The following is a 26,719-nucleotide window of genomic DNA, read 5'->3' as shown; positions in this document are numbered from 1 at the left end:
TCAGATTGGCCAAAATATAAAGGTTTGCTAATTTTTATATGTTCAAAGGTGTGAAAAAAACTGGCACAACTGAAATTTGTGTTCAAAAACCTGCACATAGATGTCTATAGCAGTTTTATTGACAATTGCCAAAACTTGGGAGTAATCAAGATGTCCTTCAAAGGCTGAGTATATAAAGTATGGTACATCCATACACTGTAATATCGCTTAACACTAAAAGAAATGAGCTGTCAAGCCACAAAAAGACATGGAGGAATCTTAAACACATATTAAGTGAAGCCAAACTTAAAAGGCTAAATGATTCTAACTACATGACGTCATAGAAAAGGAAAAGTATGGAGACAGTAAAACTATCAGTTTGGGGCGACTGGGTGGCTCAGTCAGTTAAGTGTCTGCCTTCAGCTCAGGTCATGATCTCAGGGTCCTGGGATGGAGCCTCAGGTCAAGCTCCCTGCTCAGTGGGGAGCCTGCTTCTCCCTCTCCCCCTGCTTGCTCCTCTCCCTGCTCATGTTCATGCTCTCTTTGTCTCAAATAAATAAAATCTTCAAAAAAAAAAATAGGTATCAGTTTTGCCAGGGATTGGAGGGATGGAAGAGGAAGAGTGCGGGATGAATAGGTAAAGCACAGGGTATTTTTAGGGCAGTGAAACTATTGTGTATGGTTTACAATTACTATTGTAATGGTGTATATATGTTATTATACATTTGTCAAAACCCATAAAATGTACAACAGGAAGAGTGAACCTTAATGTAAACTATGGACCTACAGTTAATAGTTCTGTATCAGTGTCGGTTCATCAATTGTAAGAGATGTACCACACTAATATAAGATGTAAATAATTGGGGAAACTATGGTAGACTAGAGAGAGGCATGTGAGAACTCTCTATTTTCTGATCAATTTCTCTGTAAGCCTCCAACTGTTCCAAAAGAATAAAGATCTAATTGAAAAAAGCAGGTCACCATTGAAGGATTTTTATGAACTAATTATTTTGAAAACTGTTAGAGAAAGATTTGATGTCTTTCCAATACACACTGGACCCCTAGGAATCAAATAATAGAGGGGGAAGGGTCTCATTATAGAGATATTCCCGCTAATCAGGAAGGCATGTTATGTTCATTTTGCAACACCTGATCAACATTCTATCTAGGTAATGAACATCACAGACTGCTCTATAAATACAAAAGTAAACACAACTAGGTGATCTATACTATCTTGACCAAAAAAAGAGAGACAAACATGAGTCTAATAAAGCCTCTCTAGATTCATCTATCAATATACAGGAAATACAGAGGGCAGGAAAACATACTAAGTGACATTATGAGGATACAGTCAGCAAAATCCATAGGTGTAAAACTATAGGTCATATGACCAATTTCTTTGATAAATAAGCTTCGGGGTGGGGAGAGAAGTGGAAGAAAACTCTTCAGATTAAAAGACTTATGAGTCAAATCAACCAATCTCAATGTGTGAACTTTATTTGGATCTTTGATTCATACAAACTCTAAATTTAAAAAAATTATTAGACAGTTGGAAATTTGAACAATGACTGGATATCTGATGATAAACTAAAGAATTTTTAAATTTGTATGTGTGGTGATATTGTGGTCATTTTTTAAAAAAGAGTTAAAGAGCTTCACACTGTAATATTTACAAACGAAATGAAAAAGTATCTGGGATTTAATTCAACATAAAATAGGAGAAAGGGGGAAGGGTGAGGGTTTCAGTGAAACAAGACTGGTCATTAGTAGGTCACTGTTGTACTGGACATTAGGTACATACGTCTATTACATTAATCTGTTTACTTTTTCACATGCTTGAAATCTTCCATGGTAAAATTAATTTTATAAACAAGCAATACACACAGTTAAAAAAAAAAACAAAAAACAAGCAACAGGAAACAGTAGAGTATTACTGTGAAACAAAACCTATGTGGGCTTTTTAATGATATAGCTAACTGTAGAGGAATTATTTTTGAACCCTGCTACTCTGTCTCCATGCCCATGCAATCACCAAACACTGCTGAATCTACTTCTAAATGAACACTTTTTTTTTTTTTTATTCATGAAAGACAGAGAGAGAGGCAGAGACACAGGCAGAGGGAGAAGCAGGCTCCATGCAGGGAGTTCGATGTGGGACGCAATCCCGGGACTCCAGGGCGGTAGGGCAGGCGCCAAACCGCTGAGCCACCCAGGCGTCCCTAAATGAACACTTCTTTCAAACAAGTCCAAACTAAATTTGCCCTTTACCTAGTGCACTTCTACTTCAATCTACCTCCAAAACCACTGCCAGAGTGGTTTTTTAAAAACACAAATTTAATCATACCCATCCTTTGCTTAAAATCCACAAATGCTTCTCACTGATCGTAGGAGAACAGCCAGCATTGTCAATACGTATACAGTTTAAGTCCTGCAGAGTCTGTTCCAATCCCATGTACCTCACCAGCTCACCTTGAGGTGTTCTGTGGAAGGGCCTTACCTTTCTACACTCCAGCTACTTCTTGAACTTGCCATACTCATTCCCAACTCAGAGCATCACACTTGCTGCTCCCTCTGCCTGGAATGCTGCTTCCCTGTGTACACACTCTTACCTTTCAGATCACACCTTAAATGCTACTTTCTAGGTAGCATTTTTTTGGTCTAGGTGAGGTCAAATTTCTCACAGATTCGTAACAACTTGTCACAACTGAGAATTTAAAATTATCGAAGTTATTTATTTAATGTCTTGTCTTTCCTCCTATAATACAATCTCCAAGAGAGAAGGAAATAGGTCTTACTATATCCCCAAAGCTTAGCATTTTGTTCTGCACATAGTATAAAGTCAATAAATCTCCACTGAACTATAAATGACTGGTTTGATGAAGGAATAGATAAATGAATTTAAATATAATGCTGGTCAAATCATGAAAGAGAAATTATATGCGCCATAATCACAATATTACCCAGTTAACCTTAATCATGTTAGTCATACTCCTATAAAAGATTTGCAGTGCTTCACTGTATAGGTATCAAAACAAACAACAGGAAATGAGTGAGAATGGCTACATTTCAAATCCAAGTTACAGTCACTCACTGATACTCCAAAGTACTTAATAAAGAAACAGGGATGTACCTTCATATATCATCCACCTTTCAAAGGAGACAGACAGATATACAAATAAAAGTGCTGATTCAAGTTCCAACTTTGCTATTCAAGCAGAAAACTCAGATTCTCTGGAAGAGTAATAAAGACCATATGTACTAAAATTTTATATTTATATTCAATTATTTAAAACAGTCTACAGATTGCACACAGTCTCTTAACTCATAAAATGGGTGAATTTAACTAATCAAGTAAAATCAAAGCTTAAACATTTTAAAGATTAGATCTTCACAATTTTTAATTAATGAGAAAAAAAACTACAAACTCCTGAACCAAAATTTTATTTTAAATTATTCAGCTTTAGGGCATACGAAAATTTTATAATATATGACATGTAAAGATGTTAGCACATTCAACAACGATAGAAAATATTTTCATCCAACTTGTGAATCACTAATATGTTTATTTCTCCAATGAAACAAATGCACAGTTCCCTTAAATCAACTTTGTCATGGAATATCAAGTAGGTTTAACATTTTTATATTATTGTTTAATAACTCCCTAATAAGGTTTTGAGTTTCTAGTCGACTTACACATAATATTTTTCTCAATGCATTGTATATTGTAGTTGCTTTTCCTCTCATCTCTGGTGGAACATATCTAATATCTAAATATTCAGGTAATTTAGATCTGGAATTGTACAGCATGTTAATAAAACTTTCAATGTCCTCAATTCCACTACTGCTTTGTCCTACTGGTAATAGCTGGGATCTGTACATTTTTTGTAGTTTATGTTCTGCTGCTTCTGCTAACGCAAGGCTTCGTTTTAGATGCTCTCTAGAGGCTCGAATATCCTCTCTGTATTCTGGCTTGAGGCTTTCAGCAAGAGGTACCCGTTGTACCTGTGACTTAATATCTGAAATTTTTTTCAAAATGTCATCATTACTCAAAAGCTGTGGCTGTCTTACAAATGTTTGTAACTCAGGCTTGTCCACTTCGTATTCACCTGAGAGCTGAGGAACGTCTTCTGGTTCTGTGATGGTATCCATGTCAGTGTACCTATTTAAAGAGGTGACAGATGGATGGGCTGAGGTGGCATCTGGACTTATGTAGTCTTTGGTAATAGTAGGCAATGGCTTTGGTCCCTCAGTTGGTTTTGTTTCTGGCTCTGGCTCTGGCTCTTTTATAATATAAGGTTCGTCTGTGCGTAAAACAACAGAAACATTATTTGGTTTAATTGACCAGAATGCTGTAACTTCAGTAGGTTTTCTCTTGCTTACTTCCAGTGTGAAGCCTCCAGTAGGGGAAGCTGTGGTTTCTTCACCAGCAGCATTGATTAAAACATCATTTTCAGTTGAAGAGTCTCCATGTGTGATTATCTCCTTTAATTTTGATACCTTCGGTCCTATAGAATAAACATTATTTGGAGACTTTAATTTTTTCTCATGACCTGGCTCCTTCGTAGGAACACTTAGTATTAGGTTCTGTAAAACTTCTACATAATGATTTAAGTTTTGTTCTTCGTCAGGTGTCACGGTTATGCCTTAAGGAAAAAAAAATCAAACAGTAAATAACACTTAATATAATATATAACATATTGACAGAATTACTGACCCAAATTGACTTCATATGCTATCACTTAAAAGTTAAGATTAAAAAAAGAAAGTACCTTGCCTTTGACTCAGTTGATTCCCACTTAAGTAAAAAAAAAATTTTTTTCAGATTAACAGATGAACAAGATTAGTGCAAAAGTTGCATGTTAACACAATTCTCTGTATTTTTTTGCTTTTACTCTTCCATATGATTCAGTAGGCAGATTATTAAAACAAAATTCTTTATTATATCCTTCACCACAGTGGTGTGCTAGAATTGGTTCATACTGGCTCACCAAAACCAGTCATTAAATTTTTAAGGAATTTTGTGAGCCAAATGTTAAACATAGACATTATTTAAAATAATTTTAATTTATAATTAAAATACACTGTATTCAAAATAAAGGTAACAAAAATATCCAAAATTCATCACTTCTTATTCTTTTGTCATTTTACTATTACCTATGGCCTTGAGGTTATTTACATCTAGTGTAGATGTATGGTAGAGATGCTATGTAATAGTGTACCACTCTTTATCTCTTTCTATGTCCCTGTTCAGTAACACCAAATACATACCCTGAAATCAACTATGGTGGGAGTATTTACGTCATGTGAATAGACAAATGCTATAAATCTGGGCTTACCAGTCCCTCCAAAAAGCCAGTTGTTGATCATTTACCAGTATACTACTGCCTTCAACCCAGCAAAGATCTAACTATGGGGGATGCCTGGGTGGCTCAGTGGTTGAGCATCTGCCTTTGGCTCAAGGTATGATCACAAGATCTGGGGATCAAGTCCCACATTAGGCTCCCTGCAAGGAGCTTGTTTCTCCCTTTGCCTGTGTCTCTGCCTCTGTGTGTCTTTCAGGAATAAATAAATAAAATCTTAAAACAAAACAAAACAAAACAGATCTAACTATGGCCTGTGGGTCATATCTGATGTGGAAATGTTAGGGTTCAGAGCAAACAGTCAAGAAAGAATTCTTGAGACATATTTGGTGCAAAAAGGTGGTTTAATTAAAGCACAGGGACAGCACCCATGGGCACAAATTGCTGCACTGGGATTTTGAGGGGTGGCTGATTATATAGTTTCAAGTTGGGAGGGGGTTAGGGATAGTATAAGTCTTTAAGGAATTTGGTAGGAAGGTTTCCAGGACTTTGAAGGGGCTAGCTATTGTTAGGAAAAGGTCATTTATTACTATCTAGTAAAACCTTAGCCATGAGACCCTTCAGATGTATTATCAGTGGGCTATACACATGAAGGATGATGGCTAACATATATCTTGAGGAGGGCGGGGGAGGGGAGAGAAAAAGTAAGTTTCCAAAGGAACTATTATTATATGTTAAAGGAGACTTAGAGGAGGCAGGGATAATGTTAAGCTAAGATTGCCTTTTGCCCTTAGCAAACTATCAATATCAAGGGAATTGAGTTCCTGGAGGGAAGTCACTCTGCCAGTCTCAAGGACTTGTGAATGGGCTGTAAGTTGTAAGGAAATTTAATTTTTTTCTTTTTCCTTTATTTCCCACCTAGTTGTTTTGTAAATAAAGTTTTATTGGAACCCAGCCAGTCTTGCCCATTTGTTCATGTATTATTTATGACTGCTTTGGGTTGTAACAATAGAATTGAGTAGTTGCAACAGAGACCATAGGGTGTACAAACCTGAAAATACTATCTGGCCCTTTACAGAAAAAGTTTGCCAAATTCCTGGTCTAAATCATCAACATTTAACTCTTAAAAACAAAATGGCAGTTCTACTTATACTGGTATTTTGCTGCATCTGAGTGGTTGGTGAAGCCAACATGGAAAACAAAAAAAGATTTTTGAATAATATATTCTGAAACTCTGCTCAACTCCCCTCTCCTAAGATAGTTTTTAATTTTAATTGCTGTTCTTTTGTATTACATGTCATTTTGAAATAATTTTGCCACTATCAAGGATATAAATTGACTTAATTCAAGAAAATAAGTCCCATTTTACCAAACTCTAATGCATAACTCCTACCTAAATCCTCCCTCTCCAGGCAAAATTGAAAGTATTTTTTTAATTTAAAAATTTCTTAATGGGGGATCCCTGGGTGGCGCAGCGGTTTGGCGCCTGCCTTTGGCCCAGGGCGTAATCCTGGAGACCCGGGATCGAATCCCACATCGGGCTCCCGGTGCATGGAGCCTGCTTCTCCCTCTGCCTGTGTCTCTGCCTCTCTCTCTCTCTCTCTCTCTCTCTCTCTCTCTGTGACTATCATAAATAAACAAAAATTAAAAAAAAAAAATTTCTTAATGAGAACTAAACTGTGAGGCAAAGTGATAGTGGAAAGACACCAGACTTGTTTGGAGAGCTAGATTCTAAAAATAGATTCTGAAAAAAAAAAATAGATTCTGCATTTTATGTTGTTATGCTTAGAAAAGCCTTGCATACGTCAAGATCCATACGATGATGATAGGCGAAAAAAGGAGGTAGATTTTGATATATTATTATTATTGTAATAATTTTCTTAAAATCACCTTCACATTATCATGCATTTTGTCTATGAATTGTGGAATTGTAAACATGGACTAGAAGGCTAACATACGTAACCCTTGTAAGTTATTGCTTATTTTGTGCCAGTCTCTGCCTATCCCTTAGTAAGGCCTAAGGCTAGAAATGCCTGGTGGCACTCACCTGGGCCCTGGAGTGAGCTACTCACAGATATTCCCCCTTTTCAAATCAATGTTACAACTGGGCTGACCCACGTGGTTCTTACTATGATTGCAAGACACCCTTCAGCAACAACTCTCAAGAAACTTTGAAAAATAAAGGTTTATTACTTATAAGACCTGGAAATTCCATAGCACACCTGTGGCCACACAGCAGGAGGTGGAGGGAGATGGAGGAAGAAAAACAGAGAGGAGAAGAGAGAGAGAGAGAGAGAGAGAGAGCGCACCCACGCAGGCGCCGGGAAAGCAGAGGAGCCAGAGACAGTGACAGAGAGAGGGTGGTGGGAGGTAGAGGGTGCATATGGGCCAAGGGTTCTCCTTTTGTTAGGGTCAAATGTGGGGGCCCTAGGGTTCACTCTTTATTGATGAATTTAAAACATAAGAGCATGAATTTGAAGCTCAGGAAGAGGAAAAAACACCTGGCCCAAAAAGTCAGTTATCAAAATCAATTAATAAGTCTCCAAAACAAAGGAGCCTCAGTAGGGAGAGGTGGCGCGGCTCTTTATCTAGGCAAGTGGCTGGCAACGTGTTTAAGCTAAGGGTCTTTGACATGGACAGCTCTTTTAAATGAATGCCTCTACGATCAAAGCTTAAGTTTGGCACTAGCATTACAAAACAAACAAACAAAACAAAAACCAAAAACCCCACAACCCTCAGAGTTTATACTACATTGCCTCTGAGGAGAGGAAATGAGATTAAAGTTGATCATTAAAGGGAACTTGACACTTACTTATATATATTTTACTCTAAAAATACACAAGCACACACACCCAATCGCTTACTATAGTAAAGCGATTAAAACTCACATTTTAGAAAGGAAAATAGCTTATGTATGTATTTTCATAGGTATGTAACGCATTGTCCTGAATCTATCTCATAGGTCTGTAACACATTGTCTTGAATCTATCTAATGCATTGTCCTTCCTCCAGGTTTTCCTGGAGGAAAATATTAAGTAAAATAAATATGTAGCAGTGAAAAAATTTTTTTGATCCTGGTCCTGCCTGTATCACTTTCTAGCATCATAACCTTGGGAATTACTTAATTTCTCTCAACATTTACTTAACTATGAAATTAAGATACTACATCTGCCCTTTAATCTCCTAGAACCAAATAAATTAGATCTTGAAAAACTCTTTAAAAGCCCTTGAAAGAAAAATAAATAAATAAAAGCTCTTTAAAGATAATTGCTGAAATTCCTCATCTTAAAATATAAAGTTAAATCCCTCAAATTAAAAAATATACATATTAAAAATATGCCTTGGATCCTCTCTATAAAAAACACTAGAAGCTTTCCTGATAAAGATAGAATAAGGGCAGCCCGGGTGGCTCAGTGGTTTAGCGCTGCCTTCAGTCCAGGGTGTGATCCTGGAGACCCGAGATTGAGTCCCACGTTGGGTTCCCTGCATGGAGCCTGCTTCTCCCTCTGCCTGTGTCTCTGCCCACCCCCCTCTGTCATTCATGGGTAAATAGATAAAATCTTTATATATATATGTAAAAACATAGAATAAGATCAGGATACTAATATCTCCATTACTATTTAACATTGTGTTGAAGGTATTAGTCAATGTAATTAGACAATAGAAAATAACTGGAAGCATGAGAATTGGTAAGAAAGAGGTTAAACTATGTTTATGTATAGATGATACAAATAGATATCTAGACAACACAAAAGAATCCTTTGAAAAGCTACTATAAGGAGTAAGAGAATTTAATTTAGTAAAGTAGCAAGTTATAAAATCAACATACAAAAATCAATATACAAACATAAACCAGTTAAAAGATGATATTTTGATAACAAATAATGAGAGAAAGTATCTAATCATAAGTTTAAAAATACATGTCCAAAATCTATAGGAGTAATTACATTAGGCTAAATATAGGCATCCAGAAATCAGGTTCTAATCCCTGGAACCTGTAAATGTTGTCTTATAAGAAAAAAGGGTTTTTGCAGATGTGATTAAATTAAGGATCTTGACAGGAGATTATCCTAGATTATCTCATTAGACTGTAAATCCAATCATGAACATTTTTATAAGAGAGAGACAGACAGAGGTTGGACACACAGAAGAGGTGGGGGTAATATGGATGAGGAGGCAAAGATCAGAGCGAAGGGGTCATAAAACATGGAATGCTGGCAACTACCAGAAGCTAGACGAGTCACTCAAAATATTGTCTCTTAGAGTTTGCAGAAGGAACACAGCTCTGTTTTACCTTGATTTTGGCTACAGTGAAACTGATTTTAGACTTATAGCCTCTAAAACTATGAGAAAATAAATTTCTGTTATTTTGAGTCACCAGGTCTATGGTAATTTGTTATAGCAGCCACAGAAAAATGATAAAGGAATGTAATCTTCAGTAAATGGAAAGATATACCTTGTTCTTAGACAAGAGGATTCAATATCATAAAGATGCTTAGATGTCATATTTTCCCTGTTAATGTGTACAGTTAATATGCTTCTAACAAAATATCATTGTTTTCTGGAATTAGAGAAAAGTTCATCTGGAAGGAAAAATGAGTAAGAATAGCCAAAAAAATAGGGACTAGCCCCAATAGATATTAAAATATCTATTATAGTGCCTCTGTTATAAAAATAGTATAGCATTGCACATGAATATACAGAAGAATAGAACAAAATAGGAAATACAGAAACAGACCCAACTGCATATGGAAAAATAGCTCTGAGGGAAGTTTCAATTTATAAACTTATTCTAAGAAATGAAGAAGTCACCTATAATTATGTGACATTTGCAATGATTATCAATATCAATGATTATTTATATCACAAAAAGATATATATCAGACATTATGTATTTCCTGATAAAAGAACACAATACCACCTATGAAGCAGTCTTGCAAAAATGGTCAAAACCTGATTCTAACAGGTCTCTCTAGATCTAACAAACAATATGCTGAAAATGCCTGGGACAGCAAAGGAAGATATATACTAGACCACAGGGATATAATCAGCAAAATCTAGACTGTGGGAAACTATAAGACATCTGGCCCAATTTCAACAATTATACTGCAAGGACAAAAATAGAAATTAAGGAGGAAAATAATTAAAATGGAATTAAAAGATATATCAATGAATTACACGTATGAATCTTATTTGAGTCCCACTTCAACCAAACAAACTAGAAGAGGGAGAATCAGGGCAGTTTGAACATTGGCCAGATATTTGATAATACTAAGGAATTATTATCTTTTTAGGAGAAATTCTCGGTGTTATTGTGTTTACTTATATTTCAGTGCTTCATATTAAAATATTTACTGATGAAATTATGCAATGTATAGAATTTGTTTCTAAAAAAATTCAAGTCTGAGAAGTTGGGAAGGGGGACCAGGAATGTGAAGGGGAAAGGACCATGAGTGGTCATATCAATGAAACAAAATTATGGGTTAGTAGTTGAAGCTGGTTATAGATACATGCAGATTATACCACTCTTCCTACTTGGGTATATATTTTAAGTTTTTCCGTAATAAAATTTTTTTATGTCTGTTTTGGAGAAATTTTAATTCCGGGTCACTTTTCACATGCACATCTAAAATCTATAGTCGACAAAGTCTTAAATGCTTTCAAAAAGGCATTGCCATTAGATTACAGGCTGCTAAACATTCCATTTTTAATCATTTAGCTTCATCCCTCTCAGAGCAGTAAAGAGGACACCCAGGTTACTATTAGGTAAATTAGATTGTCAAAGGACAGAAAAAGGAGATCCTTTCTGTTGGCTGATTCCTAAAAAAATTTGAAGTACTCATTATCCCTTTATACTGTTACTTAGGCAACATTAAAAAGCCTGTTCATGGCTGTGGAACAATACAGCACCCTATCTTCTACCTTGTTTTTCTTCTCTTCTTCGTGGACTCTGTCTCCATATTGTTCTTTTTTTTTAAAAAAAATTATTTATTCATGACACACATACACACAGAGAGAGAGAGGCAGAGAGAGAAGCAGGCTCCATGCAGGGAGCCCAATGCAGGACTCGATCCTCGATCTCTAGGATCACGCCCGGTGCTGAAGGCAGGTGCTAAACCGTTGAGCCACCCAGAGATCCCGTCCATATTGTTCTAATGTTGAATTTATTCTCTCCTCACACACTTCCCACCTCCTACTTATGTACCTCTACATAGTTCATACTGACTTCTCAGTTCCACTAATCAGGACTGTTCTTGCCAATCAATTTGATCTTTCTACAAATGTTTGCAGGGAAGGTTGTAAAAGATAGTCAAGCCTCAAATGTCCTGACAAATAGCCTTGGCCAGTATGAAAACCTGCTTTTTCCCATTCTTTAGAAGTTACTAGAAAGATGAACAAAATTCAAATTCTTACAAAGACCAGACTACTCTGCTAGAAGTTGTTTCTATACTTTGGATATGTGTAGTTTACATTGGTGTGCTTTATAATATCCCTATCTTTACCAGCTATTGATCCAACCAAACACAGCCAATGTCTCAGAATGTGGGTAAGACAAGAACCCCTTCCGCCTTAAGGAACTGTAATGTTGCTTTTCAGTGCCTCTAGTAAGCAGGATGGCTCCTTCATAAGTAGGCTTAAGGTTTAACAAGAATCACAGATATGGATGTCATAGATGTGTTTGAGACTGTCTGCACTTCTCTTCTTGAAACAATACAGGGATAATTAGTCACATGACAGGACTAATAAGAAAGTTAACAAATTGGTAAAACAAATGTAGGGAAAAAAGTGGCATGAAATCTGAAGGGGAAAATTGGAAGACAGTGATTGAAAAGACCATAATAGCTCTGAGCAATTACTATGTGCCAGCCATTGCACTACGGGCTTTGAATGTGGAGGGTTTTTATAAAGAGGAAAATGAGGACACTTAGAAAGGATAAGTAATTTGCCTAAGATTATATTTGATTTGTAGGTGGTAATAATGGCATTCAGACAGAGGCTTATTTCAAAGCAGGTACACATAACAATTACACAATATTGTCATAAAAAGATGACACAAGGATTCTGGCAAAATAGAACCACCAAAAAAAAAAAAAAATGTCCTGAAGGAATACAACCCTCTTTTAAAATACATGTAAATATTAAAATACAATCAATCAATATGTAAATAAAATGTGAAATTTTGCTCTGTCAACTGGATGAAAATCCCTTTCATATTTTAAGATGTATTTAGAATTTTTAAAAAACTGATCCAAAAACTTTTTTCACTTTTTAAACATTTTTATTTAAATTCCAGTGTAATATTAGTTTCAAGTATACAATATAGTGATTCAACACTTCCATACAGTACCTGGTGCTCATCATGACAAGTGCACTCCTTAATCCCCAACACCTATATCACCAATCCCCCACCCACCTCCCCTCTGGTAACCATCAGTTTGTTCTCTATGGTCTGTTTCTTGGTTTGCATCTCTCTCTCTTCCCTTTGCTTGTTTATTCCTTAAATTCCACATACAAATGAAATCATATGGTATTTGTCTTTCTGACAGGTTTACTTCATTCAGCATAATGCTCTATAGCTCCATCGATATCATTGCAAATGGCAAGATTTCATTTTTTTTTTTTATAGCTGAGTTATATTCCATTGTATATAAATACCACCTTTACCCATTCATCTGTTGATGGGACACTTAGGCTGTTTACATAATTTGGCTATTGTAGATAATGCTGCTTTATAAACATCGGGGTGCATGTACCTCTTCAAATTTGTATTTTTGTATCCCTTGGGTATATACCTAGTAGTGCAATTGCTGGATTGTAGGGTAGTTCTATTTTTAACTTTTTGAGGAAACTCCATACTATTTCCCACAGTGGCTACACCAGTTTGCAACCCCACCAACAGTGCAAGAGGATTGCCTTCCCCACATTCTTGCAAACACCTGTTTCTTTGCTGATTTTAGTCATTCTGAGAGTTGTGAAGTGGTATGTCATTGTAGTTTTGAATTGCATTTTCTTGATGATCAGTGATGATGAGCATCTTTTCATGTGTCTGTTGGCCGTCTTATGTCTTCTTTGGAAAAATATCTAAAACTGATCCAAATTTGATACATTTTTGTTACTACAAAGTGTGGGCAGAAACTGACAGTCAATGATATATAATATATTCACTTCACACAGAAGCAAAAAGTAAGTTAGTTTTGAGTTTATTTTGAGGAAAGTAATAAAATCTGATTTAAAATGAGCAATGCAATATAAAACTTCAATCAACAATCAATACAAAACTTCTGTTCAAAATAAGTACTTCCTTCTCATAGAATGGCCAATTAAAGACAGAAGAGAGTCTAAGAAATAAAAGCCAGTTAGCATGAAAAGTTGCTAAAGTTCATTGTTCATAAAAGAAATGCAAGTTAAAAACAAACTTTGTCAGTCAAGTAGGTAAAATATTTTAAAAACAATAAAACCTAGAATTGGCATATGTATAGTTATTTTCTTAGTAAAAGAAGTAACTTCCTGGGGCACCTGGAAGTCAATTAAGCATCTGACTCTTGATCAAGCCTAGGTCTCAATCTCAGGGTCATGAGTTCAAGCCCCACACTGAGCTCTGGGTTGGGTGTGGAGCCTACTTTAAAAAAAAAAAAAGTAACTTTACTTCTTTTATGATCCCCAGATCCTTCAGTAGTTTCTCACTAGCAAATTGATCTTTTCTTTACAGAATTTAAGATAATCTTAGCTATATGTGTTTAATGTTTTTTAACTACTACATATTGTGAGCTCTTTGCAAGCTGTGACCATGTCTGCTTTGTTCTCTATATCCCCCGATCTACCCAGTGCCTACACTCATAGCAGACAGTCAAAAAGTACTGGTTAAATGAATGACTGAATGGATGAACCAAATGCTGGCAAGTATGTAAATTAATTGTACCTCCACTAATTTATCTTAAGGAAATAATCACAGGTAAAAGAAAAATTTCATAAAATTCTATAAGAATGCTGTAGAAGAAAACTAAATGCCACGTTATGTTTAAAATAAATCTGCTGGGGGACGCCTGGGTGGCTCAGTGGTTGAGCATCTGCCTTTGGCCCGGGGCATGATCCCGGAGTCCTGGGATCGAGTCCCGCATCGGGCTCCCTGCATGGAGCCTGCTTCTCCCTCTGCCTGTGTCTCTGCCTCTCTCTCTCTCTCTGTATCTCTCATGAATAAATAAATAAAATCTTTAAAAAAATAAATAAATAAATAAATAAAATAAATCTGCTGGTCTAAAGATGGTCTTTTGTTTTGGTTTGGAGTTTTGTTTGTTTGGTTTCGTTTCTTAGCTAATTGTCCAATAATTATTAGAGAGAAAATCTGGACTTAAAAAAAAAGTTCTCTTATTTTAGGCAAAGGTAGCAGTTTTTATATTTTTCTAAATTTCTAAGTCTGAGGTTTATCAACATTATAAATATTGTAGTTAAATAGCCCCAATTTTCAGAAAGTCCCTACACTTTTTTTTTTTTAAGATTTTATTTATTTATCAGAGACACAGAGAGAAAGAGAGAGGCAGAGAGGGAAGCAGGTTCCATGTAGGGAGCCCGACATGGGACTCGATCAGGGGTCTCCAGGATCACACCCTTGGCTGCAGGCAGCGCTAAACCACTGAGCCACCGGGGCTGCCCCCCTACACTTCTTCTAACTGGCCTTTACTAAATGGCCTAATACAAAATTAGATTACATAAATTTAACTAAATTTAAGTTCTGTTAATTTTCTTTTATTAGATTTTTTTTAATCTCTAAGGTAACACTTCATTAACATAACTTTAAGTAAATTACAACCTTGGGGATTAAAAATCTCTAAGGGTTACTATGATTAAAATATCTTTGGGCAGCCCTGGTGGTGCAGCGGTTTAGCGCCGCCTGCAGCCCAGGGTGTGATCCTGGAGACCCTGGATCGAGTCCCACGTCAGGCTCTCTGTATGATGCCTGCTTCTCCCTCTGTCTGTGTCTCTGCCTCTCTCTCTCTGTATCTATGAATAAATAAAATCTTAAAAAAATAAAAAAAATATCTTCATAACTTATCTTTTATATATTGTAAAGTATACAATTCAATGGTGTCTAGTATATTCACAGTTGTGCAACCATCACCACACTCTAAGTTTAAAACAGTTTCATCATCCCCCAAATAAACCCATTCCCCATTTCCCTCAGCCTTAGACAAACACTAATCTACTTTCTGTCTATGGATTTGCCTATTCTTGATGTTTCAAAGAAATTAAATCAAACAATGAGTTCTTTTGTAACTGGCTTCTTTTACTTAGTATAATATTTTTATAACTCATCCATATTGTAGTAGATGTCAGTATTTCATTCCTTTTTATGGTCAAATAATATTCCATTGTATGGACATACCACATTTTGTTGATGAATTCATCAGTTGCTACACATTTGGCTTGTTTCTACTTTTTAGTGATAATGGGTAATGCTGTCATGTTCATGTACAAGTTTTTATGTGGATGTGTGTTTTTACTTCTCTTGAACACATGTCTGGGAGTGGAGTTACTAAATTATATGGTAATACTATGTTTAACCCTTGAGGAACTGCCAAAGCAGCTGCATTCCCACCTGTAACAATGCATGAGGGTTCCAATTTCTCCCTATCATTTCAATACTTATTATCTGTCCTTTTGACTAGCCACCCTTGGTGGGGTTAAGTCGTAACACATTGAGTTTTTGACTTGTATTTCTCTAACAGCTATTACATTTGATCAACATTTAAATTTTTTACTAAGGGACACCTGGGTGGCTCAGCGATTGAGCCTTTGGCTCAGGTTGTAATCCCAGGGTCCTGGGATCAAGTTCTGCATTGGGCTCCCCCCACGGGGAGCCTGCTTCTGCCTCTGCCTATGTCTCTGCCTCTCTCTCTGTGTCTCTTATGAATAAATAAATGAAATCTTTAAAAAAAATTAAACTTTTTATTGAAATATGCCTCTTAGGCATTTTTAAGTCATTAAGTGTTCCTGGCCTTGAAACCACAAAGTCAAGAATCTAAAAAATTAGGTATTTTTCATTGAAGAGTAAGCAACACAAATTATTTCTCATTTTATCACCTAGGACCAAATGGTACAAATGAAATTCTCAGGGCAAGATTATTTTGGACCAGGAAAGCAGAAGGCCTAGCGTGTAAGTTCCTGGCTTCTAACATTGTAGGGATGTATTCATCTACTCCATTCTTTTTAAGAACCACAAAAGGCAAGAAGAAAAGTTAAAATAGCCACCAGCAACAACTAACAAACACATCAACAAGCAAACAAATGAAAATAAAAAGCATAATTTTCTATGTTTCAAGCACATTTAAGAGGTCACTTGGCTTTGGCATCAAGTTCTCTTCATCCTGTTGTGGTATAGCTATCAGGACCGGTTGGGAGAGCACCTTAGTGTAAACAGACCATCTTGACACATTTCATTAACGTCTGAAATAATATGCAGCATATCTTCTAATATGTGAATCCTGTGTGTGTGTGGGGGGTAGCCTCTGGGTTAGGGGAGGTTGACAAAAGAATCATGGGCATGTCCATAAATATTTTACAGGGAGAAAGTAAGATCTTCTTGTAAGCACTGATTTGTATTAGTTTTTGTGTAAGGAAATACCATGCCTATTTGGGTCACATAAATAAAATTAAATGTAAACTATTTTTAAACATATAAGTAAAATTTACCCAAGTATTAAGTATTTGAAAAGTAGTTATTACACTTTTGAGTTTCATTATGACTCATATACTTTTTAACAGTTATCATAAATTTCTTTTTTTATGTTCAAATGGTCACAACTTAGCCAGCTGGAGCCACTGAAAGCTGTCTCCTGTATCCTTTTGAGAGAACCTCTGAATTTTTAAAGGATCCTTGCTTGTTCTCCGGTAGTTACTGCTGCTTGACTCCCTGCCATCTCCTGCTCCACTCTCATCCTTACCCCTTCAATCTGTACTTTATTTCCCAAAAGACAGAAATCAGCTATCTATTCAAGGAGTCTTAGTTTCTTTTTATGGAAAATATTAAAGACAAAAATCTGAGGGCTGGAAGCACATATCAAAAACAACATTACAGGGGATCCCTGGGTGGCGCAGCGGTTTGGCGCCTGCCTTTGGCCCAGGGTGTGGTCCTGGAGACCCGGGATCGAATCCCACGTCAGGCTCCCGGTGCATGGAGCCTGCTTCTCCCTCTGCCTATGTCTCTGCCTCTCTCTCTCTCTCTCTCTCTGTGTGACTACCATAAATATATGAAAAAAAAAAAAAAAAAAAACAACATTACAGAGCGACATTGTTATTAGGCCATTTCGGTTAACAGAAGTAAAAAATATATATGTACAGACATTAATTTTAACTGATCTTTACCAATTGACTTTTAACATTAATTTAAAGCACATCTACCTGAGTTTTAAACCCTCCTCTAAATTATAATTGCATTCCCTTTTATAATAAGCCATACAACTATTACTTTAGTTGGAAATCTTGATTAAAACTGACATAATTATTGGTTCTGTCAATAACAATTTATTAATATTAAAACTTACTACAAAAATACTGACTGAATAACAAGCTTGAACATTGAAACTGCTTTTGGATAATTTGACTACATTCCACTCCAACTAGTGAACAGTCAAATTATCTTGTTTGGGGTTGTGTGTAATTTTTAAAACTGTTTTGTTGTTAAACACACTACAGTCTGATATATTCTCTATTCTAATTGCTTAATTTTCATTTGAGATTGTTAATGTTTTAATTGACAATTCTTTTTTGGTAGCAGCATTACAGTACTAGGGTTTAAAAGAAGCCTGTTCTTTTTTTAGTACACTTCGAGATAGATGAAAAATACAAGTCATTTGATCTGTCATATTCAAGAATCTTATTTGGTTAACCTAATGATTCATGTGGTTATATGAATAGTCTTTCTCTCTATGTAAGTTCTCTCTGGAGAAACTTAGTTTTGGAAATGTAAGAAATTTAGGAAATTTCAGTTACTTAAATTTGTATGAAAGATTTTATTTTTATTTATTTACTTACTTTATTTTTTAAGAATTTATTTATTAGAGAGAGCAAGCATGCAAGTGAGAGCAAGTGAGTGGTGGGAGATGTAGAGGAAGAGAGAGAATCTTAAGCAGACTCTGGGCTCAGCCAGACAAGGGGCTCGATCTCACGACCCCAAGATCATGACCTGAGCCAAAATCAAGAGTCTATAGCTTAACCAACTGAGCCACCCAAACACTCCTCTATGCAAGATTTTAAATAGCTGCATGCATTAAAATACAATACTTGTAAACTAGTCTAGGCTAGTAATATTTTGTCACTTGGTTCAGGCATTGGTTATACAGGGACATTAACCATAAAAATTTATTAAGCCTGTGACTTGCGTACTTTATTGTACATATATACTTAAAATGTCATGCTTATGGGCAGCCCGGTGGCTCAGCGGTTGAGCACCTGCCTTCAGCCCAGGGCGTGATCCTGGAGACCTGGGATCAAGTCCCACATCAGGCTCCCTGCATGGAGCCTGCTTCTCCCTCTGCCTGTGTCTCTGCCTCTCTCTCTCTCTCACTTCTCTCATGAATAAATAAATAAAATTTAAAATATGTCATGCTTATCACTCTGTTTTGAATTAGAGTTACTGGATATTAACATAAAGATAAAACAAAAAAATCATTTTTAAATAACTAGTTTATAAAAATTTGATTTTATCAAAAAATTGATTTTTATCAATAGATGTTATTTTCATTTCAGTTAGTAGAACTAATTGAAGATATTCTATAAACTGAGCTATATTTCCCAGTTTCATTATGCCATAACTTTATTATTTTGAACTATGACAAAATTAATATAAAATATCTTAAATTTAAGATTATGGATGACAGTAGACCTCATAAGATTTTTTTCTTCTACCAAAGAGTTAGGAGTGGTTTGATTTCCCCATCTCAGCTGAGGAATTATGATTTCTGTGGCTAGAGATATTACAAATTTTTAAAATAAAAAGTATGATTTTTAGCTCTAGTCAGTCATTTTAAACAATAAATATTGGTTTTTAACACATGTAAATTATGTGGCTTTTCTTTTTTAGTGAAACTACATCATAAACCACCCCAAGAAAACCTAATGCTCTATTATCTATGCAAATGTATTACAAACAAATTGAGCTTTAAAAATGATGTTTGGAAGTCTCATGTTCTTAAAAAATATATTATCAAGCATAAATTAAAATATCTAATTGCATACTTAAAACTTCAATTGGTAACGGGTGTAAAAAAGCTAATAATTTCTTCTACAATGTCTATTTAAAAGAATGGATATATATAAATGTGTTTTTTTGTAAAAATCCAAAAGGCTACACCCTTATTTGTTTCTGGAGGGATTTCCTAATTGGTAAAACTAAAATGTATTATGCATTACCTGTTTTAACAATTTTTTTCCCAGAAAAACTTTACTCAAAAATGAAAAAAAAAAAAAATAAAAGACTCTATGCTCCTAAAAAGTGACAGCATGCCAAAAATTACAATAAAATATGATAGTAATAAAATGCTAATATTAAAAATCTTATACAATAATATACCTAGTTTCTCTGACTCTAAAGTTTTTAAGAAAGGAAAAACATGTCACCTTAAATCTTGGGCAAAGATTCAATAGTTTCTAAGCTGAATTAAAAACGAGAACTAAACCACTCCCACCTCTTCTTTGGTTAAAAAAAAAAAGGAGGGGGAATATAATTTTTATTTTATTTTAATTAAAAAAAATCATTCATTCATTCATTCATTTGAGACACAGAGATAGTGAGAGAGAGAAAGAGGCAATGATACAGGCAGAGGGAGAAGCAGGCTCCACGCAGGGAGCCTGATGTGGGACTTGATCCTGGGTCTCCAGGATCACGCCCTGGACTGAAGGCAGCGCTAAACCGCTGAGCCACCCGGGCTGCCCTGTAACAGAAGATTTAAATAAGATCCAGAGTCTTACAATATAAAACCCAAATTGTCCAGGTTTTAATCAAAAGCCAATGATCACAATAAGAACTAATAAAATCTCTATTTGAATGAGAAAAAGCAGTCAACAGATACCAACACAAAGATGACACAAATGTTAGAATCATCTGACAGGCATTTAAAAGCAGTCATCATAAAAATGCTTGAACAAGTAATTATAGACATGCTTGACACAACTGAAAAATAGAAAGTCTTGGGGCACCTGGGTGGCTCAGTAGAGTGGACATCCAACTCTTGATTTCAGCCCAGATCATGATCTAAGGGTCCTGGGATCAAGCCTTGCATCAGGGTCTATGCTAAGTGAGGAGTATGCTTCTCTCCCTCTCCCTCTCCCCCCCCACCCCTTGCTTGCACCCTCTCTCTCTCTAAAATAAATACATTTTTTAAAAGAAAGAAAAATAGAAACTCTCAGCAAATAACTAGAAAATCTCAGCAAAAGAAATAGTATAAAGAAGAACCAAACTGAAATTATAAACTGAAAAACACAAAGACTGAAATGAAAAAAACTTGATAGGCTCAACAACAGAATGTAGGGGACAGAGGAAAGAATCTATGAACTGGAAGACAGAACAATGGCAAATACTTGACATGAAAAACAGAAAATGGACTGAAAAAGAAATGGACAGACCCTCAGAGATGTGTGAGGGTATAACAAAAGGACCTAACATTCATGTCATCCATATCTTGGAAGTAAAGAAGAAAGTGGGTGAGTCTGAAAAAGTACTCAAAGACATAAAACAGCTGAAAATAATCCCAAGTTTCGCAAAACAAAACAAAACCACATGAGCTTACAGATTCAAAAAGCTAAGTGAACCTCAAACAGAACAAACCAAAAGAAATCCATGCCAAGACATATGGTCAAACTTCTGAATACTAAAGACAAAGAAAAAAATCTTGAATGAAGAAAGAAATAACACCTTCTCTGTAGTGGGAAAAATATCTGATAGCAGTTTGAATTCTCAGGAGAAACCACGGAGATTAAAGAATGGTCACAAAGGGAAACATTACATTATTCATCTAGGAGTTTTCCTATAATTTGTTGATTTAAATTTTTGCTGACAGACAAAACAAGTAATTTTGTTCATATTAATTAAGTGTTCCAGTTAAAGAAATACAACTTTAGGTTTGGGGGTAGAAGAAATAGTCTAGTAAAAGGGTACAAACTTTGAGTTATAAGATAAGTTATAAGGCCTGAGGATCTAATGTACAACATTGTGAATATGATTGATGATACACACAAAGGTAATTATAATTAAGTGAGGTGACATACTAATTAACTCAGTGGTGGGAATCCTTTCACAATGTAGACATATATCAAATTATCACATTGTATACTTTAAATATAGTAGAATTTTGTCAATTAAACCTCAATAAAGCTTGGTGGGGGGAAGGAATTTAAGTTCATGGCTTTGCACTTCTTGGTATTTATGTTCTTGGTTAGTGTATTCCCATAGTGTATATGGTCCTGCCCAATGTGACTGTCTTGGCCTATGGAGACATCAGCAAGTCTGACACAGCATAGGCCTGATAAGAGCTTGCATACATACTGGTGGTTTATACAGCTCCCACTTAGAAGCAAGCTGCCACGGTAGAATGACATTTGGGTGAGACTACTGAAAGATAAGTCATGTAGAGAAAGACCTTGGAAGATAAGAGGCCATTTTGGATATTCTCATCCTAGTTGAGCTTCCAGCTGAATACAGCTGAATAAGTGACCTCAAATCCACCATTTGGGGCAGAAATGCCTTACTGAGTCAATCATCCCATAGAATCATGTGAAATAATAAATCTGGGAGGTGATCTGTACCCTGCAACACATAACCAAAACAGCTTCATTAAACTGTATTTTTATTTATTTATTTTAAGATTTTATTTTATTTTAAAGATTTTTATTTATTTATTTATTTATAAGACACACACACACACACAGAGGCAGAGACACAGGTAGAGAGAAGCAGGGAGCCCAATGCGGGACTCAATCCTGGGACTCCAGGGTCATGCCCTGGGCCGAAGGCAGGCACTCCACCGCTGAGCCACCCAGGTGTCCCTGAGATTTTATTTTTAAGTAATCTCTATACCCCCAATATGGGGCTTGAATTCACAACCCCAGATCAAGTCACATGCTCCACCAACCAAGCCAGCCACACACTCCAAATTTTCTTTACAAAAAGGGATACAAATTTTGTTCCAATAAAAAGTTAAAAACAAATTATTCCAGGAGTAATGTTAAAATTTAATTAGAATCAAACTCATGACTTTGAAATAGAGCTCTTTTAGTTCTGTTCAATAAAATGACCTAAATAACAATATCTGGTATGTATCCCAGGTATTTTGGTCTCTAATACTACGTTCTATCTACTGTCTCCTTGGAAGGATGGCCAAACCCATTCAGAATAGGGAAGATACAAAGTGGTAATGGGATAACCAGCTAATACCAGAAAAAAAGAAGTCTTTAAAAAAACAAATGAAATCTTATCAAAGGAACAGAAAGACAGTACTTTTTTCCGATAAAACATTTTAAGGACGGACTAGTGCAACTACTACGATGCCCCCCAAAAGCAACCCTCTGGACATTCACCTATTAGGTAACATGCTCCTCATTATCTAAAACATTAATGAAGTGTGTTATGGCCTTCCATCTACAGATCTGAGAGACCCTCCCAGTGCTATAGCCTTGGGCCTTGAAACAGTGTAAAGGGAAATTGCAACCTTAGTAGTGAATTTTATTTTTGAACTGGAGACAAAAGGTATCTGCTTTTCTTTTGAATGTATTTACCAACACATTTCAACAATTATTGCTGTTTGCTGTGTTACTACTCCCTTGCCTTTTGTGGTCTATCAGGACAAAGGCCTTCCTAAGGACAAATATATGCCAATAAACACACATAATTGAGTCTTCTTTAAACACCAATCTGGAGAAGCAAGTTAAGAGGTTTTCTTATATGAGCTTAAAACAATCCTGTATCATTAACTCTACTTTTGCTGACTGATTCAAAGAGATAATCAGGAAAAAACAATTTATTCATGAAATATTAAAAAAGAGCCCAAAAGCTAATATTTCACATTCTTGTGTTTGTAGCTTCAGGCTCATGAATATTTGGTGAATTAAAATTATAAAAGGCAAATTACATAATAGTATCCAAATATATAACTATTATGTAAATGATACTTTAGGAGGTTTTTTTTTTTTTTTTTAAAGCAACAAGAATTCTCATTAAGAAGTAAAGCAGAGGCACCTGGGTGGCATCTGCCTTCAGCTTGGGTCATGATCTCAGAGTCCTGGGATCAAGCCTGAATTGGGCTCCCTGCTCAGTGGGGAGTCTGCTTCTCCCTCTTCTTCTGCCCCTATCCCCACTTGCATTTGCTCTCTCTCTCAAATAAATAAATAAAATCTTTAAAAAAAAAGAAGTAAAGCAAGTCATACACTGCATATACATTAAAGAGGTATCATTTTTAAATTTGGAAAATATTTAAAACCAAAACTATGGAAAAATCAGATATAAGAAAATTAACTGAATGTATATAAACTTAAGTATATAGTAAAAGAGTGTTTATCCAGCACCATCAGGCTGTGTATGCATGTACAGGAATGTAGACTGCTGTATACCCAAGCCTTATTCATATCCAACTGAATTTAGATTAAGCCAGTACTAGCTAAACTTGGGTTGAGCTTATTAGAAAGGTATGGACAATTAAAAGAAGTACCGAGGTTTTCAACAAATATAATTACTTAATACCCATGATCTCTGTATAAGATAACCTTAAAGCTTAGCATGCTAGAAAAAAAAGTCAAAGCTGCAGTTTTCATTATAAAAAGCTATGTGGAGCATTTTTTATATGATTCTTTTGCCAACAAATGTTGGAATAGTGGCCATGTAACATAAGGAAAATCTCTTTTTTTGAAAAAGATTCTATTTATTATTCATGAGAGACACAAAGAGAGACAGCCAGAGACACAGGCAGAGGGAGAAGCAGGCTCCATGCAGGGAGCCCTACGTGGGACTCGATCTTAGGTCTCCAGGATCACACCCTGGGTTAAAGGCAGACACTCAACTGCTGAGCCACCCAGGCGTCCCAAGAAAAATCTCATTTAAATCAAACATAAGGATAAGCCTGGTTTCTCTTGGTGTACTTATTCCAATAAATAAATAAAATTACTTAGAAAAAAGAATTAGAGAAAGTACCCATACTAACATTGCCCTACATATCTCTTAATACACTTCTGTGGAAAAGAAGTAAATTACATTTTCAAGATGTGTTCTATGAACTGTATATATATTTTCCTTCTGTCTTGGGTCATCTACATATTTAACACAAAACTGCCCTTTTTTCTGAGAAGTATCTTTTAATTTCCTGCAAGCCTTAAGAAAGCTTAAGGAAGAGGGCACAAAGAAAAGAATTGGCCATGAAATGATGCACTTAGGCAGGAGACTGCACTGACTCAAGTGAGGATCCAGCAATCCCAGAGTGTACTATGTGACAGTAATTTTTTTAAAAAGATTTATTTATTCATGAGAGATGCAGAAAGAAAGGCAGAGAGAACAGGCAGACAGAAAAGCAGGCTCCATGCAGGGGGCCCGATGCGGGACCATGCGAGACTCGATCCCAGGACCCCAGGACCCCGGGATCACCACCTGAGCCAAAGGCAGATGCTCAACGGCCGAACCACCCAGGTGCCCCTTGTGACCGTATCAATGTCACTTCAACTAAAGTCTCCATACATGTCAGTCAGTTGTGACTCACTGATCTACAGCTACCAAAAATGCAATAACTGAGGTTAGTAATAACGACCATCAGACATCAAGAAAGGTGTCATCTTCGGGGTGTCTGTTTCTTTACGGTAAAGAAGAAACATTTTACAAAGCCATCTCTAAAACAATCTAACAGTCGTTAAGTGCTGGTGTTTAAAGGGCTAACTTTGGTTCTCTAGGACACTTTATCCAGAATTTTTCTCACTACCAGGAATGATGCAGGTTGTGTTGCATTTTCATTTTTAATAAAAGATTTTATTTATTTATTCATGAGAGACACAGAGAGAGAGAGAGAGAGAGGCAGAGGCACAGGCAGAGGGAGAAGCAGGCTCCATCCATGCAAGGAGCCCGACGTGGGACTCGATCCCAGGTCCCCCATATTTTCATTATTTATTTATTTATTTATTTATTTATTTATTTATTTTATTTTATTATTATTATTTTTTATTTTCATTTTTTAAATCTAAGTTTTAACCAAGACCTTTTCACAAATTCTGAAACGCAGCGCTTCCTAACCGGCACGCTCCTTGGTACTTTTTTCACACCTACCTGTCAAACCTTTTTTCCGGTTAAACCAACCCCAACGCTACTAAATTGTCACCATGGACTAGACGGACGAGCCTCTGGGCTCAGGGTCAGTCCTACGTGAAACAACAGGTACGGGACACTCCACGTAAAACACCGCCTCACGTCCGCACGTTAACGGAGTAGCCGCGGCCGGCTTTGATTTCTGACCTTTACTGGTTTTCGGGAACAAGTCCTCTTATTAAAGTTTCACTTCCGCTTAAATGAATGAGGCTGTGAATGCCGCGTGCACTGGAGGAGGAGCCGCAGGAGCGCCTAATGGGGTAACGGGGTCGGTGGGTGCCCTCGACAGGCACCACGATCCACACGCTCTCCACGTTTTACCACAGCGGGTAAGGACAGACCGTTTTTGTTTTTGTTTTTTTCTTTTCTCCTCTTTTTTTTTTTTTTTCCTGTAAAAGGTCAGACAGGGTCAAGTTCTTGAGGCTTTGCAGGCCACCCCGTCTGTCTCTGGGCCAGCGACCTAATTCTGCGGCTGTTCACGCGGGAAAGCAGCCGTGGGCAAGTCCTGAAGGGAACGAGCGTGGCTGTGTCCCAATAAAACTTTATCTGTCAACTGGAAATGTCATAAGTTTCCCACGTGTCTGGAGGCATTACATTTTTGTGTGCACCTTTAAAAATGTAAAAAAAAAAAAAAAAAAGAAAGAAAGAAAGAAAAAAACCCACCACTCGGCTCGCAGCGTGCAGAGCCCCCCGCCCCCCCGTTTTGTCCCACGTGCAGAGACTCTGGCCAAAGGGGGCGAGAGGTCAACCGCAGGGGTCACGGGGGGTCACAGCTCCAGGTACCCCGCGTGTCAGGCCCGGGCCCCGCCCCTTGTAGGGCCCCGGGGGGCGGCGGGGCTTCCCTCAGAGGCGTCCCCTGTGCCGCCGCCGCCGCCGCCGCCGGGCGCTCACTCACTCGGATAGGCCGGCACGGACGAAGGCCAGAGCAACAGCGCTGCTACGAGGACCAAGGACTTCATGGGCATCGTCCGCAGCACTCCGCCATGCGACGGGAACGTCCTGGGCCGCCGGGCCGGGTACCTCAGCACCGAAACGAGGGGGCGTCTGCGGCGACCGTCGCCGCCTCGGGGCCGTCGGCGCCCTGCAACGGTTGCCCCCAGCGCGCAGGCGC

At 36.9% G+C, this 26,719-nt stretch overlaps 2 protein-coding genes across 2 annotated transcripts in view; both read right to left on the bottom strand.

The window, feature by feature from the left end:
* NOX5 (NADPH oxidase 5) overlaps nt 1–26,644 on the bottom strand; it is a 110,794-nt gene extending 84,150 nt beyond the window's left edge. Inside the window, 1 exon segment of the mRNA XM_038580823.1 lies at nt 26,504–26,644. The gene's annotated coding sequence lies outside the window, so the exon portion shown is untranslated.
* SPESP1 (sperm equatorial segment protein 1) lies at nt 1,454–26,719 on the bottom strand. The gene is made up of 2 exons (XM_038580824.1): nt 26,504–26,719; nt 1,454–4,622 (listed from the first exon to the last, which is right to left on the bottom strand). The coding sequence occupies exons 1-2, from the start codon at nt 26,571–26,573 to the stop codon at nt 3,589–3,591; spliced, it is 1,104 nt and encodes a 367-aa protein (XP_038436752.1). The 5' UTR covers nt 26,574–26,719; the 3' UTR covers nt 1,454–3,588.

Source organism: Canis lupus, chromosome 30 (assembly GCF_011100685.1).
Source record: "Canis lupus familiaris isolate Mischka breed German Shepherd chromosome 30, alternate assembly UU_Cfam_GSD_1.0, whole genome shotgun sequence".
Taxonomy (NCBI): domain Eukaryota; kingdom Metazoa; phylum Chordata; class Mammalia; order Carnivora; family Canidae; genus Canis; species Canis lupus.
The sequence above is the reverse complement of the archived record's forward strand: the minus strand, read 5'-3'. Positions and strand labels throughout refer to the sequence as shown.

What these genes read in the sequence shown, in the direction of transcription:
- SPESP1 (XM_038580824.1), bottom strand. Translation starts at nt 26,573, where the DNA reads ATGCCCATGAAGTCCTTGGTCCTCGTAGCAGCGCTGTTGCTCTGGCCT. An exon ending in GTCCGTGCCGGCCTATCCGA is followed by an intron (nt 4,623 to 26,503) that starts GTGAGTGAGCGC and finishes TTTTTCCTTAAG; the next exon opens with GCATAACCGTGACACCTGAC.